Below are 25,484 nucleotides of genomic sequence, written 5' to 3'. Positions count from 1 at the left end.
AGTAAAAGTATGAAAGTGTTGGCATAAAAATTAAAAGTACAAAGTGCCAAAAGTAAAAGTACAAGCTCAAATAGGGCTTAAGTGGTTCATGTATGTTTTATAATATTATGGTTTATTTTATGCAGCAAAGTAACTAGTAACTAAAGTTTTCAAATAATTGTAGTGGAGTAAAAGTACAATATTTGGATCCGAGAAGTAGTGGAGTTAGTAGAAGTAAAAGTATTGGAAATTGGACAAGTAAAGTACAAATACTTTTTCAAGTTTTAAACAGTGCACGTGTGTGTGTGTTTTCGGAAACAGTAGGCGGCTTCTGGTGTTCTGTCCAATTACAGCTCTGGCTTTAGGGGGCATGTCCTGGGCATGTCCAATAGCACGCCTGTGTACGCCCCCTCAGTCTGCTTTATGGCACGCTGGTGACTGGTTGTTTACGCTTGCCTTGTGAGCTGAGACAACAGAACTCGAGAGCTGTAGCTGCTATTTTCCAGCGATTCCATTGATTTATTTAGACATTGTTACACTTTTTATCTCATCTTTTTCCCCCCTGCAGGACCTCGCAACACTCAGGTAATTAACTTTACGTAACACGATCCTTTGTTTTCTACGACGCTGTCGTGTTTAAGCTATCGTTAGCTACCGGCCATAGCTACCGGTTGAAAGCAAAATGGCTTTGTTGTCAAAATGGCTTTGTTGTCGTATGATCGATGCTAACGTTAGCTTAGTTTTCTTGTTTGTTACGAAGTTGAGTCATGCACCGGGCTGCATACCCGCGTTTAGCGTTGAAAACGGCTGAAAAGGTACTTTTTGACGGCTACGGGTTAACTGAATTAAACGCTGGTGTGCCTTTATTGTGGAAGACAGCACCGTTTCCGCCCAAACAAACCTGTGTAACTTAACACAGCCATAGGACACGGCGTGCTATACAGTTTTCTTAACACACAAAAACACATTGAACATCCCGTTCAACTTTCAAATTAAAATGATCTGACCATGCAAACAAAAACACGTGCGTATGTCAGAGTTGGTATATATCGCTATCTATGCGTGTTCTCATCGCGCGTGTGTGTTTGTTGCGGGGATTAAAGACATTTTAATTTAACAAGGCGTTTGCCTAGAAAGTCTGTTAGATGCCCCATGTGTTTTAAACCTTTTCTTAGCTTTGTATAGGTGAACAACGTTCTGAACTTATTCATTTCTCTGTTTCTTGTTTTTATTTCTTAAGGCCCATTCCCACTGGGCCAGATAACAGATAAAAAAAATCTCTATCTCCAGATATTTTTCCATTCAAAGTGGATGGTAGATACAGATTAAAAAAATATCAAAGTATCTGTGACAAAAGATCAAAGTATCTGTGACAAATATCTGTGGTACATATTTTTTGTATCTGTATCTACCATCCACTTTGAATGGAAAAATATCTGGAGAAAGAGTTTTTTTTTATCTGGACCAGTGGGAATGGGCCTTTAGTCTATTTTCTTAATATTCTTCCATTTTGCCTTTTAATGTAGCACTTTGAGATTTGCTTCAAATGTAAAGTGTGATATAAATAAAATGTATTATTATTTGCTGGTATTTGGCATCAAGAACCCTGGTTCAACGTTTAAGTTTAACCACTTAATGTGAGCTTGTAGATCTGCTATTTCCAAAATATCTGGCACACTGCAGCCATGTGATAAAAATGCATTGTACACATTTTATGGCAGCTACAAATATTTGGAAAATATTTCTATGTAGCCTATATCATACTTGTGTAATTTTAAAGCATACACTTGGAAAAATTACTCCAGTACTCAACAATATGTTTTGCTTTGTTTGCCTGGGATCAGTTTCTTGATGCACTACTCTGTCACTCAGCATTCTTTAAACAGCAAGTGTTTACCTTGCTAATTGTACATTTCTATTAAGCCTATCTGCTAAATGCCTAAATTGTATTTAGGTCTATACCCTACTGTTGTACTGTAGCTAACTGTCATAACCAAATATTTGAGCAAATGGCTGTCTCTGCCAGGCCAAAAGGCATGGTCGAGAATATGTTTGGCACCCTGTCCATCAGTGTGTGTGGACAGATAATCTCTGTCACTGATCAATGATGAAACAGTGCACACACACTCCATGGATGCTACAGTAGAACCACTGCCCCAACTGTTTCACATGGGCCCCTTAGAGCATTGGTTCTCAACCTTTTCAGGCTGTGACCCCCAAAATATTCATATTTTAACTGGGGACCCCCCCACCATGACGAGAACTAAGAGTTGAGGCATTTTGTATAACACATGTATGTGAAAATAGCAGATCTAGCAGATCTACATGCTCACAACGTTTCGCGTTTTGTGAGCATGTAGATCTGCTATTTTCACAATTTCTGCCTTAATATTAGATAATATTTGATAATGTGAGCATGTAGATCGGCTACGCTTCGCGTTTTGTGAGCTTGTAGATCTGCTATTTTCACAATTTCTGCCTTAATATTAGATAATATTTGATAATGTGAGCATGTAGATCGGCTATTTTCACAATTTCTGCCTTAATATTAGATAATATTTGATAATGTGAGCATGTAGATCGGCTATTTTCACAATGTCTGATTGATTGATTGAAGACTTTATTAGAAGTTTGCATAGGAAAAGGTACAGTTTCATGACAGTACATATTAGAGGTGTCTGCCTCATATCATCTGGGGACCCCCCAAAATCATTTGGGGACCCCCTGGGGGTCCCGGCCCACAGGTTGAGAACCACTGCCTTAGAGCACCACCAGAATATCATGTTGTTTTACATAACTCCTACTGATCTTGTGCAAAAATTGTTTGTTTTTCTATAGTCATTAAACCAATGTGTAGGCCTATTTCAGATTTGTCTTATTCCACCCTGATTGGCAAAGATTGTCTTCCAAAGTTTAAAGAAGTTCTCGGTTTTGAAGAAAATGCCTCAAATTATGGACACAGCATGTCATGTCATTTCTGTGAAATCTTGCACGCACATTCCCACTAGGTAAACAAAGGAATGACACACATTATTTCCCCCTTCAAATCAGCCTCAAGGTGACCTTGCATACGTACTCCCATGAGGCAGAAGAAAAACCTCTTGGTTAATGTTACTAACAGTGTATGTTGGTATGTAGAAAAATAAATGTGCCTTTGGTTTAAATTGATTTGTCTAAAATATTGTTTTCTAAATCATTTTGCAGCTGTGGGTGTAGACGATCCTGATCCATTGGACACAGCTGTGGTTGACTCACTGACCAGACACCCTACTGCAAGGTATGATAAAATAACCATTCTAAAATGGATAGTTTCAAGGTTTCCCTTTAAATGCTTAAATTGCTGTGGTATGAGACTATAATCCACACCTTGAATCAGTTTATATCAAACCCAGTTGCATTATTTCTTTCCAGTGTTCCACAGTGCACCAATTATCTGCATCTGTGTTGTTGCCAAAAACCTGGGACGCCTCGCGCTGCGAGGCGTTGTGAGCTATTTTTGGCTAAAGTTCTCAGAATATGGACGTTAGGGTTAAAAAAAAATTGTTAGATCTCACACAAAGATTTGGAGGACCCCCTGTTGTAACTCTGAGGACCCCCTAGGGGTCCCAGACACCCTGTTGAAGACCCCTGGCCTAATTTGTAAGTCCGCTCACACCCATTTGTTGCTGTGTCTTGGTGGGACACTCCATCCACTGGTAGTGGACATTTTAATTCAGTTGCTCGTATTGTTATTATGTGTGTTCAATTCTAATTTCAAACTTAGTTTCAGTAAAATGGAGCTGCTCAGTGGCAGTATAGTGACTCAGCATGTTTTTATGTTTTTATTTTTCTTCAAAAATTATGTTTTAGCAAATTCAACATAAAAAGGCAGAACCAGGGTGGGACAAGGCACATAGAGCCTGCTTTTTTCCCCCATTTCTATATTAACCACTTTAACCCTAGCGTCCATATTCAACTTTAACCAAAAATAGCAGACCTCACAACGTCTCGCACTGCGAGGCGTTGTGAGCTTGTAAATCGGTTATTTTTTATTTTATTTTTAAAAAGGCAGAACAAGGCACATAGAGCCTGCTGGTTGGTCAGTCGGGACCAACCAGAAGGCTAACAAAGGGTGAATTGTTAATAACTATTTAAAATATTTAAGTACACATGTGCACAATGGATTTCAGTGTGTAAATCAATAATGCATGTATCTTCAGTTGGGTCTAAAATACAGTATTTTTGGAATTATTTTCAGCTGTGACCCGACGACAGATTCTTCTGTTCTTTTGGTGGACACGGCTGTTGTTGACGGACCGACCTTCCCAGACTGACTGACACTGCAAGGTTTGTTTTAACTGACACACGCAAATCAAATAGTTTCAGATGTAACAGTGATCTCCATTCATGTCTCTGAAGATCAACTATAACATCCATGAGAAATGTGCATGGCAGTGGATTTTTGTATTTGCTGACAACTGCAGGCTCATGCAACACATTTTGACCTTGTAGATCTGCTATTTTGGACATGGGACACGCTGTATGAATAAAAAAAGCTAGAACTGTAAACATGCAGTCATTGCTGCTGACCCCCACACTTGATGGCTAACCAGCTGGTAAATTAACCATTAATGACATCCCAAGTAGATGCAGAGGACTAATTTAATGTACTAGAGCAGGAGTCTTCAACAGGGGGTCCGGCCGGGACCCCTAGGGGGTCCTCAGAGTTACTACAGGGGGGCCGCCAAATCTTTGTGTGATAGGATTAACCACTTAAACCCTAGCATCCCTATCATAGTAGAACATTAGCCAAAAATAGCAGATCTACTAGCTAAGCAGACTCAGCAGTACTGTTCAAGCAGACATTTACAAACACATTTTGAAAGATGATTCCATACTTATTTTGAGTTTGTACCACTGGCAAATACATCTGCATTAGCCTACTTAGTAGTATACTTCACCCATTTAGGACTGAGGTTGATTCTAAAAATACTGTGTAAATCCTGACCCAAGTTTTCAGGGGATCTAAATTGACCCATACATATATACAGTACTGTATATCACTATTAGCTGATAGTGGTTCTCATGGTGCTCATCCCTAAGAGTCAAAACGAAATGTCATGTCTGTAATTCCAAATGCTTTTAGGGGTGGGGTCTCCCCAGTTCAATGAGAGGTGTAGTGATTTTTCAAATCAGCTATTTCACCATATTTATCTGTGGTGCAGGGTCAAACTAAATTGACTAGCACTTAGGCTTGTCAGCTTGTGGGGTCCCCATTTCAAATATGATTAGTCTGGGGGGACGTGGCTTGAAAAAGTTGAAAGCTACAGTTCAATTGTAATACCTTTATATAGACTGATGTCATAGTTTTAGGTCCCCAGTCTATACCCTGCCTGTGGTCTTAGGTGTTGAGGGGTCGCTGAACGAACACATTCCCAAACTGCTGAGTGCACTCCGTTAGCTAGGATGTGTAGATGCAGAGATACACATTTGGTTTGTTGAGGTTTGTTGTTTGACACCTAAGTGATTACAGAAGTTTTTCTGGAGGGTCTACTAAATGAATAATAATTGGGGTTGACACCAGAATGTATGTCCTCGATGCCATTACAATTCTGAAGACACATTTTCTATATTATTTTAGCGCACACTTTATTGTCTCCCCCAGGCCAAAGGCATGTCTGAGAATATGATTTGCACCTTGTTTCTGTCTGATTCTGTCTGTGAGCAGCGAAACTGACCACACACACACTCCCTGGATGACAGGGCAGAACCTCTCCCCCACATTTTTCACATATGCCTGGCATAGTGCTATCCTTTCCAAACATCACGCATATCGTTACACGGTACCTCTATATCAGTAGTGGCCAACTTCAATGATGGCAATATTTCTCCACTCACTCCAGACGGCCACATTGCATGCTGTCGGCCAGAAACTTATTTTTTAACCTGAATGTAAATGAATGACCTGCTTCATGTCAAGTAGCAAAAACAGCTTTCTACAAGATACAAAAAAAATTGCTACGTGATATCTCTTGCCATATGATGAAAATATTTGTTTCGGAAATTATTGAACTTTTGATTTCTATAGTTGTTGTAAAATGACACAATTGTAATTAAGCCCAAATGTGACGGAAAAACTTTCCATGCGCATAATGGATTTTAGTATGTAAACCATTAATTGCGACGTCAGGTGCAGTTAACTATCAAAACCTCCACCGCCTGTCAGTCAGTCTGTCCGGCACGTCACACTTTTCCCCATCTCATATCCATGACAAGTGCATAATGGATTTTAGTATGTAAACCATTAATTGCCGTTAGGTAGCAGTTACTATCAAAACCTCCACCGGATGTCAGTCAGTATTTCTAAAGTCAGGTCATCAACATGGATCTGTCCCAAATCCCCATATTCCCTCCTGATTGGATACGACTGCCTTCTAAAGTTTGTGTATGCGAAGTGACTTCATTGGTTCTTGAATTATTATGATTGCACTATTACTGTACACACACACACACACACACACACACACACACACACACACACACACACACACACACACACACACACACACACACACACTAGCAAATGGTTGTCTCTGCCAGGCCAAAAGCCATGGCCCAGAATATTCTGGTTCAAAATAACCAATTTCAGATGTACAGTAACTATGTAAATGTGGCAAATGGAAATTGTCTCGTGGTCCATTTCGGTGTCAATGTTTAAGCAGCCATTACCAATACATACAGTATATTCTATGTCACTTCACCCATTTAGGCTTAAGGTTGATTCTAAAATTGCCTTGTAAATCCCGACTTGAGTTTTCAGGGGATCTAAATTGAATCATACATGTATATCACCATAAGCTGATAGTGGTTACCGGTTGGCCAACTTGAACTGCTCCCAGAGTGCAGTCCACCAGCTAGGATATGTAGATGCAGAGGACTAACTTCATGTACTAGAGGTTTGTTTCACACGTCTCACAGCCAATCCAACCCATATGTCTGAGTCATAATGTCAGGGGCTTTGTTAAATTACCTGTTGTACCCATCCATGTTCCTTTTATTATATGGCCATCTTTTGGCATGTCCATATCTATTGGCCACTGCTGATTTTGATGTCGATTAGTCCCATATGCTCTGTTTATAACCTGATCTCCATATATGCCTATATACTGTATGGGCGTATAATTTACCATGGAAAGGTTGGCTGCCAACTCTGGGCTAATGCAATGCTTTTTGAGCTTGTAGATCTGCTATTTTGTACATGTGGCCTGTGTTTTACTATGTAGAGCATGGTTTCCCTTTAATTTATCATGGAAATGTTGTCTGACAATTCTGGGCTAATGCAATGCTTTTTGAGCTTGTAGATCTGTTATTTCCGACATTTGACCTGTAGTATGAATTAGTGAGCGACCGATATGGCCTTATTTGGGCATATCGGTTTATATCGGTATCGGTGAAATTTCCCGCCAATATAAAAATAAATAAATAAAAACCTGGCCTCTGTGGACTGGTGAATGGAAGTGGCAATGACATATTTTGTCCAGCAGATGGCACCATTCCTTCACACTGAGGTGTGTGTGTGTGTGTGTGTGTGTGTGTGTGTGTGTGTGTGTGTGTGTGTGTGTGTGTGTGTGTGTGTGTGTGTGTGTGTGTGTGTGTGTGTGTGTGTGTGTGTGTGTGTGTGTCAGTCACAACAGTGTGTAAATACTTTACTTACTATTGCTGGGTTTATTACTGTAGTTTAACAACTTAGATTGGGTCCAGGGTAGCAGCCGCGGGTTTTACAACAGTTTTACATCCAGTTTAGAAGGACATTCTGGACAGAAGCTCTTGCGGTGATGTCATGCTTCACAATTCAACTTTGTCTTTAATATACTTATCCAATAAATGTACAAGCATTCAGCATTATATGGTCGCAAGTTATGCCACATGTTTAGAGATAATCTGATGAAGCCTTTTACATTATAACATGTAATCATAATGCATCTTAGCCTGTAGTTGTATTGGGGTCGAGTCACTTCACACCAGCCTGCATTAACATTGGAATGAGTCTCAGTGCATAATGGTCTGCTAACTCCAGTTTTAGCGAGATGCGTGTCAAACATTAACATAACGACCCCCAAACAATCACCAATACAACACTGCTTTTTAACGAATAAAGGATGCAAGGAAGTTAAATGAACTAAATTATTGAGTTGACTCGCTTATGGAAAGATACAAGGTTCACTCGGACTCTACTTCAACCAACATAATGATATGCTCAGTTCAGCCATAAAACGGTGTTGCCTCAAAAATAGCAGATCTACAAGCTCACAACACGTCTATCCATGACGCATTACGAATGTTTAAGTCTGCTCATACATTTCCTCCCGGATATACTACTGAGTGTGGTGTTGCCTCAAAAATAGCAGATCTACAAGCTCACAACACGTCTATCCATGACGCATTACGAATGTTTAAGTCTGCTCATACATTTCCTCCCGGATATACTACTGAGTGTCTAGTCCAATCAGAATGCACAGTAAAACACTCTCACAGCCAATAGGTGACTATTATTTCTCAAACCTCAAGGCTTGCAACACAGCGGTTTTAATGATTTATTAGATTAAAAATATACAGAATAAGAATAACAAGTAGGCGAAAGAAACAATCTCACATTATGTTACTCAAAATGGGCACCTACCCGGTCGGACAACCTGGTAGCAAACTTCAACTGCCCGACCATTTTATTTACCTACCCTGGGCAGTCGGGCAATTGTTGGCCGGGCAATTGTTGGCGTCAATCCCTGTATTAATGTTGTCAAATGGACATTGTCTTGGGGTTCATCTATTCTCAGTGTTTAAGGAGCAATTACAAAAACATAACAGTATATCGTATGTTGCTTCACCCATTTAGGACTGACGTAGATTCTAAAAATACCTTGCAAAATCCTAACCTAAGTTTTTAGGGGTTCTAAATTGACCCATAAATATATATCATTAGCTGATGGTGGTTACTGGTTGGCCATCCCTAAGACGGATCTCTGCAAAACATTTTTGCTTGTATTACCCAACAGATTTTGTTCTAACTAAGGAGTAACAACACTAGTATCTGCACATCTGTCATTGCAGTAGCAGGAACGTTGCCCCCAAGCCCCAATCTGTTCACAGGTTGTGCAATGTTGAGGCTTGGTATTCTTCACATAATTTGGCCATTGGAAAACCCTGATGTGCAGCAATAATGTGTCTTCAGTTTAACTTATGTGTCTAAAATACTGTATTTTAAAAATTATTTTCAGCTGTGGGTGCACTGGCGCGGACCTATCCTGCTCTATTCGTCGACACGGCGGTGGTTGACTGACCGACTACCCAGTCTGCGACTACTGCAAGCCAAGGTATGTTTATTTATTTCTTTATTTTGTACTAGTGTTCATCAGATCTGAAGAGCTCCATTAGTGTCTTCATATTTAACGGTAAGTTGATTTGTTTAGAGTGAAGTCAGTTATATTGTTTATATATCCAACGTCCCATTGCGCAGAAGGTGTGCGGCAGTTCCACTGCCACATCTACAAGCTCACAACGGTTGCATCTGCGACGCAACGTGTTCTCCGGAAGTGTCCCATACATAATTCTACAGCACATTCGCGTGGATAGGTTTGGAATAAATCGTAAACAAGTTCATAGCTAGATATCACATTGCATTGCGACATCATGCCTCAGCGGAAGAAGAGATCTATTGCTGCAAAGAATAGATGGGCCACCAAACATTCAAAATCCCCAGAATACAACTGCATGGAAGTTGATGAAGGGAAAAAAATATTTAGCCCGGTCATGGACAATTTGGCACAAACGTCTCAACAACATGCACAGTGTGAAGTTGAGGAACCGCACAGCAGTGTGGAAGCCATGGACCTTTCCAACAATGACCCTGTACAACAGACCGACATCCCAGCACCCTCGGTGATATCTGTTGTGGAAGCCATGGACCTTTCCAAAGATGACCTTGTACAACAGACCGACATCCCAGCACCCTTGCTGATATCTGTTGTAGAAGCCATGGACCTTTCCAACGATGACCCTGTACAACAGAGTGACATCCCAGCACCCTCTGTGATATCTGTGCGGGCATCCAAAAGCCAGAATGATCTTTCCTTTTCCAATATGTCAAGGAATAAGCAGTGCACATGCATGGCCCTGACATTTTTGGCACACCAACATGAAGGTCGTGACATTAAGCGTAATGATCTCGACAAGATATTGGACAAGGGAGACCGGCTGTACAAAAGGACCATAACAAAACTAAAGAAAGACAAACTGTTCAACTCCAACTTTTTGAGTATGGAAGAAATACCCCTGACTGTTCAAACACAACGCAAGAAGTACTCCGTGACTAAATATAATGTAGAGATGGGCTACATGAGAGATGACGGAGAAACTCACCGACGCAATTGGTGGCTGAATCTACAGAATAGACTTCAGTGCCTGTCGGTAGATGTCAATTATGCACTGCTGACAGTATCACCATACACCATTGCTGTCTTTAGAGACAGGTCTGGAAGATATGGACTGTTTGACTCCCATGCCAGAAGTGCTGATGGCCTACCTTTGCCTCGATGGAGAGGAGGAAAATGTGTCATGATGACTTTCACTCACTTGGATGATTTGATTGCTAAGATTGAACAGCTAAATCAATCCTTGCATTCCATAGCGATTGACAGAATCCAGTTCGATTTCATGCCTGTAACATTTGAACAGACAAATTCTCCGTCACCCCATCTGACTAGCGAGGATGAAAGTGACACTGGACCATCGAGCTCTAAACATTCAAGCTCCAAGTCTCCTTTGCAGTCAGGCATTGTATCATCCAAATTGAATAGCGAGGATGAAAGTGACACTGGACCATCGAGCTCCAAACATTCAAGTTCCAAGTCTCCTTTGCAGTCAGGCATTGTATCATCCAAATTGAATAAAGAGAGACGAAGAAAACAGAAGAGGAAGGAAGCTTCACAGCAAACTCCTGAGGCAAAACAAAGCAAAATTAATACAGATTTTAGGGCCAGGAAAAATGAATACATGAAGAAGTATAGGGCTAGGAGATGCAGTTTCGATGTAGCATTCAAGGCTAAGCAAAAACTACATAACAGCACATACTTCCGAAGAAGATATATCGAAGATGTTTCTTTCAGAGAGAAGGTCAAGACACATGTAAAGACATATGTCAACAAGAGGTTCTGTGAAGACCTGGTGTTCAGAGAGAAGCACAAGACATATGTCAACAAGAGGTTCCAAGAAGACCCGGTGTTCAGAGAGAAGCACATGACGTATGTCAACAAGAGGTTCCAAGAAGACGTGGTGTTCAAAGAGAAGCACAAGACATATGTCAACAAGAGGTTCCAAGAAGACCTGGTGTTCAAAGAGAAGCACAAGACGTATGCCAGGACATATGTCAACAAGAGGTTCCAAGACGACCCGGAGTTCAGGGCAAAACACACCCAACATATGAGGTTGTACATGTCCCACAAATGCGAAACGGACAAATACTTTAAGTTGCGCCGTGACATCCGTGCTGCATATAAAATAAAACGCAGGTACAAGGCGTTATGTCAAGTCCTGCTCAGACTGAGACATGATGAGAAGAAGAGGGAAGCTGAAAAAGCGTCTAGGGAGGCTGAAGCTACTTCTGAAGAAGCAATGAAAGCTGAAGCTGCGAAACAGCGTAGCCTGGAAGAAATCGCTATAGCAGATTTCCAGGAAGACATCAAATATGGCCCTACTTATGTGTGCACAACGTGCCATCGGGCACTTTTCTCGGAATCTGTGTACCGTTGCCGTCGTTCCAAGTTCACACGGAAGCGAAAGCTGGTTGATGCCTGCTTGACAGGCAAATACGTCCATTTGTGTGACGATCAATGTGGAGGCCCGCAAGCCTGCACTGTACCCGAAGAAAGGCGTCTCGAGTGGATATGCAAGAATTGTCACGACACCCTACAGGCTGGAAGAATGCCAGCCTTGGCTGTCGCAAACAATTTAGAGCTAGCACCCATTCCCCCAGAACTCAGCGATCTGAATGTGCTGGAAAGGCAACTCTTAGCTTTGGCCATACCGTTTGCCAAGATTCTCACACTTCCTAAAGGCAAACAGGGAGCTGTACTTGGTGCTGTGGTGTGTGTGCCATCACGGGTGCAAACCACAATAAACGCCTTACCGAGAAGGCTCGGCTCATCCGGACTGTACCGAATGAAGCTAAAGCGACGTCTGCGGTTCAAAGGCCATCATTTGTCTCACATTGTTAATATGAGGAAGGTTGTACGGGGCGCGAGGACACTCAAAGTGACTCACCCAGGCTACACAGCGGTCACAATCGATGATGACGACGATGTGGAGGGCCAGGTTGAAAATCTGCCCGCCGACGAAGTCATGGACAGTTGTGATGAGGCTGAAATGATGGAAGTAGCGGATTCTGCTGAAGCTCTCGACGCATCGCAGGCAGTGGATCAAGATCCCCCCAGTGTTGAAGATGAGCAAGATGCGCTGAGACCTGGACATGGCCTAGACAGTTGCTTGGAGGCAGATGACATAGCACAAGAAATGATGACCTATGGTGATGGCATATTTAGCATTGCCCCCGCCGAAGGCAACAGGCCTGTCAGCTACAGCACTGTCCCTAACCTCGAAGCGCAGGCCTTCCCTACTTTGTTTCCAACTGGAGCAAACACGTTGGATGTGAAGAGAAGGGTCCGTCTGTCCCCGAGCCGTTACTTCAACGCAAGACTTTTCAATGTTGACGGTCGTTTCGCTAGAGACCAAAGCTTTTGCTTCTTTGCACACTTTGTCTCAGAGACACATATTGCAAAAAACAGCATCTCCTTTCAGTTAAAGAAGGGAAAACCTTTAACCAATGATGGTCGCAGGATCACCAACAAGATGTTGAAAGACAAGCGTGAAGTCGAGAGACTGGTCAGAAGCAAAGACGCAACACGATTCATGTCACCAATTAGAGGGACTCCAGCTTACTGGCACAAGACGATGTTGGACTTGTTTGCCATGGTCCGTCAGTTAGGACCACCAACCTTCTTTGTGACCGCAAGTGCTGCTGAGTTCAGATGGCCAGAAGTCATCATCGCAATAAAAGCACAGCAAGGCCAGATTGTGGATTGGGAAAAGTTGGACTGGAATGGGAAATGCGACATTCTCAGAAGCAACGCAGTCACAACCATGCGAATGTTTGACAAGCGAGTTAAATCCGCTTACAAAAAACTGGTACATTCAGAAGCTCTACCTTTCGGACGCGTCATCGACTGGTTCCATCGTATCGAGTTCCAAGCCAGGGGAAGCCCACATTTTCACGCATTGATGTGGATCGACGGCGCCCCCGTCCTTGGCGTTGACTCGGATGAGAAGATCTGCGAGTTTGCAGACCGCTACATTTCGTGCCAGCTGCCTGATCCAGACGAAGATCCTGTGCTTTACCAAATTGTCCTACAGGTTCAGATGCACAGCCGAAACCATACAAAGTCCTGTAGGAAAGGTAGGAAGACATGCAGGTTTGGATTTCCAAAGCCACCAGTGGACAAAACGTGCATACTAAACCCAAAGGCGGTTGATCCAACTGCAAATGACAGTGGCACAGAAGATGAAAGTGAAGCAAACAAAGACATGGATGAAGGCGCAAACCAAAGCGCAACCAAAACAAAGGCAAAGCGTGCCGAAGGCCTTGGCAAAAAACAGACAGCAAGAGCACAAGCTGCTATGGAGAAACTCAAACCAATTTTCGACATGCTGATGGACTCTGCGTCAGGAGTGACAGACCTGTCGGACTTGCTGGCAAAGTGCAATATGACCAGCGAAGAGTACGACAGCTGTCTTGAAGACATGAGGAAGAACCGCGTCCTCCTCATGAAGCGCGGAGTGAAGGACTGCCTTGTGAACAACTACAACCCAGTTTTCCTGAAGGCCTGGAATGCTAACATGGATATCCAGTTTGTTCTGGATCACCATATTGCGATCACATACATGCTCTCCTACATTTCAAAGGCAGAACATGAGATGGGCGAACTTCTCAAACAGGTAGTGGTTGGCATCGATCCGACGCAGGTCACCGAGAGGGATGCGATGAACCAACTTGTTCACACCTATGTGAAAAACAGGCAGGTTAGCGCTCAGGAGGCAGTGGCCAGGACTTGCAGCATGCCGTTGAAGAAATGCTCCCGTGATGTTATCTTCCTCCCGACAGATGACAATGCAATGAAGATGAGTCTCCCCCTCAGCGCACTGCGGAACAAACCAGACGACTCAGACCAAGTGTGGATGAAGGGATATCTGGACAAGTACAACGCCAGGCCCAAAACACCCGAGTTTGACAACATGTGTTTGGCAGACTTTGCGTCCAAGTACAGGGTTGTGTACGGCCAACAAGCAAAAGGCGAAGGTCGCTTGAAGTTGTCTGACAACATGGGAACCATTAAGAAGCGCGAGGGCAGAGATGCAGTTGTCAGATATGCGAAATTCTCGGAACAGAAGGAGCCAGAGAAATTCTATGGCAACTTGCTTAAAGTCTACCTGCCTCATCGCTATCAATCGACCCTCAAAACAGAAGCGTTCCCCACGTACAAGGAATTCTACGAGTCTGCGTGTGTGGAATTGCCTGGAACAGGCATGATTTATCCCGCGAAAATGATTGTTGCTGAGAACAGGAAGAGGTTCGAAAAGTACAGTCAAGCGGTGGAAGAGGCCGTGGAGGAGTTCTGGAAAAATGGCCCCGCTGAAAACGCGTGGGCCAACATTGCCCCAGAAAACGAGCTAGATCGCATGGAATGTCTTGCCGAACAAGACGAGGATCTGCTGGAAGAGGAAGAACGAGACAATGCGCCAGAGTTCAGCACTCGTGAGGTGGGTACAATTCCTGCACATAGTGTAGTGGCCCCACAATTGAGCCTAGATTTTCTGCGTGCAATGTGTCGAAACCTAAACCAGACACAAGCCTCAGTGTTTCACTCTGTACGGGACTGGTGCTTACAGAGCGTACTTGAGCAGAACCCCGAACCGTTCCTTTTCTTTGTCACTGGAGGTGCTGGCACGGGCAAATCACACCTGATAAAGTGCATCTTCCATGAGGCAACAAGGATTCTCCGTCGACTCCCCAGACTTTATGAAGACAGAGACGCATCCATGCCCATGGTGCTGCTGTCGGCATTCACAGGAACTGCAGCGTACAACATCGGGGGGAACACACTGCACTCCCTGTTAAAGTTGCCCAGAAGCCTGAACCCACCCTACAAAGGGCTGGGAAACAGTTTGGATGATGTGAGAGCAAAGCTGGGAAATGCGGAAATCATCATCATCGATGAGATCTCGATGGTTTCAAAGCAATTGTTTACCTACGTTCACTGGAGACTGCAAGAGATCAAAGGCAGTAAGAAACCATTCGGTGGCATGTCGGTACTTGCAGTAGGTGACTTTTACCAGCTCCCTCCAACGGCAAGCGGGAAACCACTTTGCGTGTCAGAAGAAGGCAAACCGGATCTTCTGTGTGAACACTTTGAGATGGTCACGTTGACAGAAATCATGCGACAGAAGGATGACGTGCCCTATGCACAACTTCTGAATAGGTTGAGAGTCAAGAACAAGAGAGAACGACTGAGCGATGCAGACAGAGCACTCCTTGGTGAGAGACTGACTGACAGTCAACATTGTCCTAAGGATGTTTTGCACATCTTTGCAACCAACGATCAGGTTGACAAACACAACAAGGTCGCTTTGACTCGGCTCCACTCTGACATCGTTGACATACCCGCAGAAGACTACGAGAGAGACGAAATTAGTCACCGCATGGCTCGCCGCTCAGAACCCCAGAAAGGTAAACCGTACAAGGATCTTGAGGACAACTTGCAAATTGCAGAAGGCGCCCCTGTCATGATCACCAGGAACATAGACGTGGAGGATGGCCTTGTAAACGGCACATTTGGCAAGATTGATGGTGTTGACATGCGGGTCGACAGGGACGGAACTACAGTAACCAAGCTTTGGCTGGTGCTAGACAAGCCTGAAGCAGGACTGAAGTACCGGAGAACTACGCCTGGCGCCACACAGGTGTACGTCGAGAGGATGGAGGAAAACCTGAGTAACCACAAAGTGATTCGCAGGCAATTTCCCATCAAGCTGGCATATGCTTGCACGGCTCACAAAGTCCAAGGGATGACTACACAATCTGCAGTGGTTTCCTTGAAAGGGGTCTTCTTAGAAGGCATGTCCTACGTTGCCCTCAGTAGGACAACGACACTGCAAGGATTGCACATCATTGACTTTGATGAGAAGAAAATCTGGGCTGATCCTAAAATCACAGCTGCCCTGGAATCCATGAAGACTGCGTCTCTGGACGGTGTCATGCCGCTGTTGAAGTTTCGAGAGACGACAGCCCAAGCCCAAACTTTGACGATTGTCCACCACAACACTCAGAGTTTACCGGCTCACATTCAGGACCTCAAACGACACCACGAGCTGACACTTTCAGATGTCCTGTGCTTGACAGAAACTCATCTCACTGGCTCCTTTGTGGCTGACAGTCTGCAATTGGACGGCTACACCATGTTCAGCCGCAACAGACACGTGTCATATGCAAAGCTACCTGAACGTGCAGAACAGAACGGCGGTGGCGTCGCTGTGTATGTGAGGGACCATTTCCAGGCTAGTGAAAAGCGTTACCTTCACAATGTGACAAACCTTGAGTTTGTGGCAGTAAAGATCGAGTCCCCTGTCAAGCTTCTGATCGCTGCGGTGTACAGACCACCACATTATGGTAACCCATTTATGGAGAACCTGAAGGCGCTTCTGGACTCCTTGGAAGTTATGGATCACCAGCCCATCGTAGTCTGTGGAGACTTCAACGAAGACCTACTGAACGGTTTTCCTGGGCCCATAACAAGGCTTCTAGAGTCCAGAGGATATGCACAACTCATCAAGGAGGCCACCACAGAAAAGAACACGCTGTTGGATCACATGTACATCTCAAGACCACAGCAATGTCTACAGTCTGGAGTGCTACGTACATACTACAGCTATCACAATCCTGTGTATTGCGTATTGTCCACCGAAGATGACTAGTGCATAGACTGCAGGACGTGCTTGCAAACACTGGCAGCACGCAGACCTACTTTTCTACAAGCTCAACGCGTCGCGGGCTTGCAGATCGGCTATATTCCTGATGCAGAAACCTCCAGGAGTAAAGAAGTTCAGGAACGCTTGGCTTCACAATAAAAGCATCGTGTCGGGCCTCTGATGTCACTAAAATGTTCATAACTAGGGTTAGGGCCAATCCTTTGTGAATAGACTGTTCTATAGGTTTTCTTCTCATGGAAACGCTTTGGGTTGGTTTTAAATGTAAAATATATATAACTACATTTTAAATGTAAAATATATATAACTCCACTTAAAATCGCACAATGACACTTGAACTTACGGTGATATCTGCCCAAAGGTGGACACCAGAGATGCTATGGGGGATATGGATGAACTTTGTTCATCAACACACTCTGGCAGGCTCTAGTCCCACAAAGGTCAAATCAGACCAGTAATACATTACAATGCACAAGATGCAGCACTTACTGGTACACATAGCCCTCAAATAATGGAAATCGATTTCCCAAAACTCAAATCTGATTTGACCTACTCACCTAAACACCAACCAACCAACCCATTGCTTTCTGTGATTGTGTACTAATCTACATTATGTGATTGTTGTGTACTAATCTACATTATGTATTGTTTGTTTAATCAATGTACAACTTTGACCATTGTAATGTTGCATGTGCTATATCAATAAAATCTTGAGTTGCGAGTACATTTCTTATTGTGGCCTTGTTATACACGTGTTATGTCTTTAACACTTTTCTGCTTTACAGGGGTCAATTCTAATTTCTGTTTCTTCATTTGATAACTTTATTTCAGTCATGTCATGTTGATCTACATTATGTAATGTTTGTTTAATCAATGTACAACCTTGACCATTGTAATGTTACATGTACTATATCAATAAAAGGTTGAGTTGCGAGTACATTTCTTATTGTGGCCTTGTTATACACTTGTTATGTCTTTAACACTTTTCTGCTTTACAGGGGTAAATTCTAATTTCTGTTTCTTCATTTGAATACTTTATTTCAGTCATGTCATGTTGATTGTGAACCGTCTGCATTGGTTAAATATACTAACACTTTTTTCCCTGTTTTTCAGATGCCGTTGAGTGATTCTACAGTGCTAACAGATGTTTGAATTGTTCTGCCTTTAACCTTTTTCTACTTTTCAGGAATGTTCTTTGAAAATAATATGTCTTTGTTCATTTAATTTTTGCTCTGGCTCATGGACATGTGGTACTGAATTTATATAAGCTCACATAGAATGACATTATTGGCCATCCCTAAATTGGATTACAAAAACATGGACTAACCATCTTTAACCAAATGCCACTTTGATTTTATACTGCCTGTTCATGACCCATCTTATATTTGCATGTGCATATTGATCATTTCTTAACCCACTGTTTGTTTTTAGGCCTGCAACACCTGGTTAGACTAAATTAGTTAATCAATTACAGAATGTTAGTTAACAGTTCAACATCTTTAATTGACTCAAAAGTTAGAAATAAATATTTACAGTGGTGGTAAAAGTACTCAAATGTTTGACTTAAAAGTAGATAGAAATAGTCTTCTAGTAAGTAAATGTAATGTTCAGTATTCCAAATTTATTTGATTAAACATACAAAAGTATTGGCATCAAAATGTACAGAAAATAGCACACGTCTAAAAATATGCATGCAAAATGTAACACTTCACAGGTTTCAATAGTCAACATTTAATTAGCAATGAAGTAATGTATTGTGTTAATATTTACAAAAATAGTAACTAAACAATATCTACATTTGTTCATCAGTTGCATAATGTTAGTTATTATTTAAATACATTTTCCAGGAGCTTGCTTGATCGCCGTTGAGGGGTCGGTGAACCATTTTTCCCCCTGCACTCTCAAATTAAGAGGCAGGGGTTTTTCGCTTCACCCTGGAAAATCTAAAATAGGTAATGAAGTAATTGTAAATGTAGTGGTTAATGTATTATGTTAGTAATCAACATTTGTAAAGTAAAATATAATGTTTGATAAGATGTAGTGGAGTAAAAGTAAAAAAATAAAAAAATAAAATAAAAACATTTGCACATATCCAGTATAGCTGAGGTTTAAAGCCAAGCACTTACATATTTTGTAAGACTTTCCACCACTTTAGTTTTGACAATAATAGTACTAATAATAACAATCTGACATCAATATAAGCCATAGTAAAATATCTGTCAATAATAAAACTGTTAACTTTAGCATAACATACAAATCTTACAATTGAACCATAACATTGTTAAATATAATCATAGCCACTAACCATTGATTATAATAGCACAGATATTTATGATGTTGCATAAGGTAAAATAATAACCACTAACCATTGATTATAATAGCACAGATATTTATGGTGTTGCATAAAGTAAAGGTACTAATAACAGTTTGTTAATAAACATTTTAAACTATATCTGCTACTGTGTTTGTGTCTCTTATTCTTTTTACCATGTGTTTGAAAAGTGAATCTGTTTTGAAAGTTAATTTATATGTTTGGTAATCTATTTAGTCTGACATTTACTATGAATACAGATGTGTTTGGGGTTTTTGAATTACTATCCACAATCAGAATTGTTATTCACCACTTGAACAAAAAGTGATTCTTTTGAATAAATCCATTATACACAAGCCCATGAACATTCAGTTTAAAGATTTGTTAACTTCCAATTATTCTTGCCTCTACAATCTGGTGTTATAATGTATTTCACATGGTTCCACATAACTGTTTGATCCTTGCAAGAGTCAAAACTTGTATTGATGGTGTCCTGACTAATCCATGCTCTCTGGATGGACTTCAATCCCTGCTGGATGGACTTCAATCCGTGTACTGTGTGCAAGATGGTGAAGCGATCAACAAGGATCCAACCTCTCTGATAAAGTTTGTCACAAAGTAGCCTGAACAATAGTTTTGCATTGTCATTTTGACACCATTCAATAATGTGCCTGACATGCTGAGCAGTATCGATCATACAGCATACAAATGGTATGGCTTCAACACAGCCACTAAACTCTTTGACATGTTTCAACATTGGCTCCACTTGTATTATAAGGTGAGACGTTCCCAAGTGCAATACAGGGTATTTTATATCTATTCTCAGCCCAGGAAAATAAAAGGTGCTGAATCTTAGTCATAATTAGACATAATATAATACAAGTGTGGGGAAAGCATAGCCCTATATTGACAGGCTACCGCCACCTTTTTGTAATGGTCAGTCAGTGTGCCATGTCAAGATAGATTTTAATGACATGCCATCAAACATTCATATTTTGATTTGCAGGACATTGTTAGGACGATGATTAGACTACATTAATCCACCTCTTTACCAAAGCCCCCCAATCAGAGTTCAGAGTTTTAATGCATGTAGAATTTTATGCAGATTATGTACTCTATACAAAGTATTTTCAACATCACACAATATCAAATCATATTGTGCTAATCTCAAAAGATTAAGGTTCAGAAAGGTTGCTTTGTATGAATTTTGATATCTATTAAACCAACTGTTCCACTGAAATACTGCACAAGATAAACCATTTTCCTGGGGTCCCGCCAGCACACCCCACAACTCGCGTCCAGGTGAGTCAGGCAACCACACTCGCAATTTCACAAATTGCAAATTTTCTAGTGTTTAATCGCTACAGGCGATTAAACACATTCGGCGCGCTTCACCGCCCACAGTTTTTGCACCACACACTCGCACCATATGTCAAATCGACCGGCTTCATCGGGAATAGTGTGCTATTACTTTTCTAAGAGATAGGTTGTATAGTTTAATTGATATTAATTTATTAGTATCCCATTATAAGTCAATGGGGAAAATTAATTCACTAATATTCTCCCATTCCAGTATTTTTCTCTCAGAAATGGTAAGGCCTACAGTTACAACACTTGGAGGGAAGGTTCATAATAACTACAAGGATTTATTAAAAAATAATTACATCAGTCGGCCTCATGGTGGCGCTATACCAGCTCACTTTACGTTTTGGCTTATAACTCTTGAACCGTAGGTCAAAAAATTAAAATTCCCTTTTCCCTGGATTCCTTGGGTCATGACGCATCTCCCCATATAGGCCCCGCCCATTTGCGTCAGGATAGATTTTCCGCCATTTTGAATTTTCTTCAAAACACACTTTTTGCTCCTTTTCCTACATATTTTCTCCAAATGTCACAAAAATCGGTACACATGATCTCTGGACCCATGCGATAAACAAAGTCAAGCGATATGTTGATAGTCCGTACCGTTTGCCCGTAACAGGGTTCCAAAGTTAGCGGGAGGGGCCCGTTTTGCAATAAATAGCGATAAATCACAAACGAAACATACAGTCAACGCCAAATTTTAACCACAAGTGCCGGGTGGTATACTGAACGAATACCCAAAAACATTTCCACTTCGACCCATAGAGGGCGCCACAACCATGCAAAACGTAACCGTTTCGGTCCAAAACACGTTTTTCAGGGTGGACGGCCCTCTCAAAACGAAACACAAACGTTCTCAGGGAGGCGCGTCACCCGCCGCTCGCGCCGGGGCGGGGCGGCAACCACACTCGCAATTTCCCAAATTGCACATTTTCTAGTGTTTAATCGCTCCAGGCGATTAAACACATTCGGCACGCTTCACCGCCCACAGTTTTTGCACCACACAATCGCACCATATGTCAAATCGACCGGCTTCATCGGGATTAGTGTGCTATTACTTTTCTAAGAGATAGGTTGTATAGTTTAATTGATATTAATTTATTAGTATCCCATTATAAGTCGATGGGGAAAATTAATTCACTAATATTCTCCCATTCCAGTATTTTTCTCTCAGAAATGGTAAGGCCTACAGTTACAACACTTGGAGGGAAGGTTCATAATAACTACAGGGATTTATTAAAAAATAATTACATCAGTCGGCCTCATGGTGGCGCTATACCAGCTCACTTTACGTTTTGGCTTATAACTCTTGAACCGTAGGTCAAAAAATTAAAATTCCTCTTTCCCTGGATTCCTTGGGTCATGACGCATCTCCCTGTATAGGCCACGCCCATTTGCGCCAGGATTGATTTTTCCGCAATTTTGAATTTTCTTCCAAACACACTTTTTGCTCCTTTTCCTACATATTTTCTCCAAATGTCACAAAAATCGATACACATGATCTAGGGACTCATGCGATAAACATATTCAAACGATATTTCGATAGTCCATACCGTTCTTCCGTAACAGGGTTCCAAAGTTAGCGGGAGGAGACCGTTTTGTAAGAAGTAGCCATAAATCACAAACGAAACATCCAGTCAACACCACATTTTAACCACAGGTGGCGGGCGCTATACTGAACATATACCCAAAAGCATTTCCACTTCGACTCATAGGGGGCGTCACAAACGCGCAAAACGTAACCGTTTCATGCCAAAACGTGTTTTTCAGGGGGAACGACCCTCTCAAAACGAAACACGAACGATCTCGGGAGCGACGTGACAACGTAATCGCCTTGCGGAACTCGTGGGAGGAGCCTATTTCTTAAAAACAAGAAACCATATCCTTACTTCAGGAACGCAGGATCCGACCGGCACCTTTTCTAATCGCGCGTCGCACGGCCCCGACGCTATCCGTCCCGACGTCGTCTCCCTCTGACCCCTGCGTTTTGCTCGGGGTCCCGGCGGCGCATCCCCACGACTCGCGCCGGGGCAGGGCAGGCAACCACACTCGCAATTTCCCAAATTGCACATTTTCTAGTTAGTGTGGTTGCCCTAACAGGGCAACACACTATAGTTCTAGGGTAACTTTATTATTATTCTTGACTAGTGTAACCAAAAGTTTGGCGCGAATCTCCGCCCACAGTTTTTGCACCACACACTCGCGCCATATGTCAAATCGACCGGCTTAATCGGGAATCGTGTGCTATTACTTTTCTAAGAGAAAGGTTGTATCGTTTAATTGATATGAATTTATTAGTGAATTAATTTTCCCCATTGACTTATAATGGGAATCGCAAAAACTCAAATTCAATAATTTTTCTCTCGCAAACCATAGGGGCTACAGTTTCAAAACTTGGAGAGGAGATTCATAATAAGGGTAAGAATTAATAAAAAAATAATTACATCAGTCGGCCACATGGTGGCGCTATAACACCCCACTTTACCTTTTGCCCTATAACTCTTGAACCGTAGGTCGGAAAATTAAAATTCCTTTTTCCCTGGATTCCTTGAGTCATGACGCATCTCCTCATATAGGCCACGCCCATTTGCGTCAGGATAGATTTTCCGCCATTTTGAATTTTCTTCAAAACACACTTTTTGCTCCTTTTCCTACATATTTACTCCAAATGTCACAAAAATCAGTACACATGATCTCTGGACCCATGCGATGAACATATTCAAGCGATATTTCGATAGTCCATACCGTTCGTCCGTAACAGGGTTCCAAAGTTAGTGGGAGGGGCCAGTTTCGCCAAAAATAGCCATAAATAACAAACGAAACATCCAGTCAACACCAAATTTTAAACACAAGTCGCGGGTGGGATATTCAACAAATCCCCAGAAGCATTTCCACTTCGACCCTTAGGGGGCGCCACAAATGCGCAAAACGTAACCGTTTCAGGCCAAAACGCGTTTTTCAGGGGGAACAACCCTCTCAAAACGAAACACAAATGATCTCGGGAGCGACGTGACAACATAATCGCCTTGTGAAACTGGGGCGGGGCGGGCAACCACACTCGCAATTTCCCAAATTGCACATTTTCTAGTTAGTGTGGTTGCCCTTACAGGGCAACACACTATAGTCCTAGGGAAACTTTATTCTTTATAGATAAACTATTTTTCGGCGCGTTTCACGGCCCGCAGTTTTTGCGCCACACACTCGCGCCATATGTCAAATCGACCGGCTTCATCGGGAATCGAGTGCTATTATTGCGATAAGAGAAAAGTTGTATCGTTTAATTGATATGAATTTATTAGTGAATTAATTTCCCCCATTGACTTATAATGGGAATAGCAAAAACTCACATTCAATTATTTTCTCTCTCTTAAACCATAGGGTCTAAAGTTTCAAAACTTGGAGAGGAGATTCATAATAATTTTAAGAATTAATTAACAAATAATTACATCATTCGGCCAGATGGTGGCGCTATAACACCCCACTTTACGTTTTGCCCTCTAACTCTTGAACCGTAGGTCGGAAAATTAAAATTATTTTTTCCCTGGATTCCTTGGGTCATGACGCATCTCCCCATATAGGCCACGCCCATTTGCGTCAGGATAGATTTTCCGCCATTTTGAATTTTCTTCAAAACACACTTTTTGCCTCTTTTCCCACATATTTTCTCCAAACGTCACAAAAATCGGTACACAAGATCTCTGAACCCATGCGATAAACATATTCAAGCAATATTTAGATACTCCCTAGCGTTCGTCCGGAACACGCTTCCGAAGTTAGCGAGAGGGGCCCGTTTCGCAAGAAATAGCCATAAATCATAAACGAAACATCCAGTCAACACCAAATTTTAACCACAAGTTGCGGCTGGTATACCCAACAAATCACCCAAAGGATTTCCACTTCAACCAATAGGGGGCGCCACAAATGTGCAAAACATAACCGTTTCGTGCAAAAATTAACTGTTTCGTGCCAAATTGCGTTTTTTTCTGGGGGAATGACCCTCTAAAAACAAAACACAAATGATCTCGGGAGTGATGTGACAACGTAATCGACTTGCAAAACTTGTTGGAGGAGCTTACGAGATTTGTGGGAGGAGCCTATATATTAAACACAATAAACCTTATCCATTTATCACAAACGCAGGATCCGATGAGCACTGTTTTGAATCGCACGTCTTCTGGCCTCCGACCGGTTGGACGGAGCGCATGGAAGGAACACGTTATTCCAACCAGTTCCTTTCCCCTCCATATGCCAGGGGCAGGCATTATAGATAACAGGATTACTGCATATTTTTTAAGGGTACCTAACCTAGGGGCCACAGAGAGAACATGCAAACTTCACATAGAAAGGCCCTTTTGCCAACACTGGCACCTAGAGCAGTGGTCCTCAACCTTTTCAGGCCGCAACCCCCAAAATAATCATATTTTAACTGGGGACCCCCCCCCCCCCACCCTGATGAGCACTAAGAGTTGAGGCATTACATTTTGTATAACACGGTTCTATTGTGAAAAAAGCCGATCTACATGCTCACAAGTCACAACGCATCGCGTTGCAAGGCGTTGCCAGCATGTAGATCGTCTATTTTCACAATTTCTGCTTCTAATATTTGAAAATGTGACCAATGTTTAATTTGTCATGTTAGCCATTCAAAAGTCCTTACATTGTCAATTTAGAAATGTGCAGATACCCTATTGTCTATAGGCTACACTTAGACTTTAGGTTGGTTTGTTTACAGTTGAGTTGTTTACTGTTCAGTGAGTAATGTTTC

The 25,484-nt window shown here is 42.1% G+C and overlaps 1 protein-coding gene across 1 annotated transcript; it reads left to right on the top strand.

Annotated features, from left to right (window-relative positions):
- Positions 1–437: 437 nt before the first annotated feature.
- LOC308298384 (uncharacterized protein) lies at positions 438–19,433 on the top strand. Its single transcript, XM_080741974.1, has 4 exons — positions 438–564; positions 3,184–3,256; positions 4,217–4,305; positions 9,234–19,433. The coding sequence occupies exon 4, from the start codon at positions 9,646–9,648 to the stop codon at positions 17,032–17,034; it is 7,389 nt and encodes a 2,462-aa protein (XP_080598100.1). The 5' UTR covers positions 438–564; positions 3,184–3,256; positions 4,217–4,305; positions 9,234–9,645; the 3' UTR covers positions 17,035–19,433.
- The last annotated feature ends 6,051 nt before the right edge of the window (positions 19,434–25,484 follow it).

Source organism: Nannobrachium achirus, assembly GCF_963921795.1.
Source record: "Nannobrachium achirus genome assembly, chromosome: 14".
NCBI lineage: Eukaryota > Metazoa > Chordata > Actinopteri > Myctophiformes > Myctophidae > Nannobrachium > Nannobrachium achirus.
This window is presented reverse-complemented; position numbering and strand designations above follow the sequence as displayed.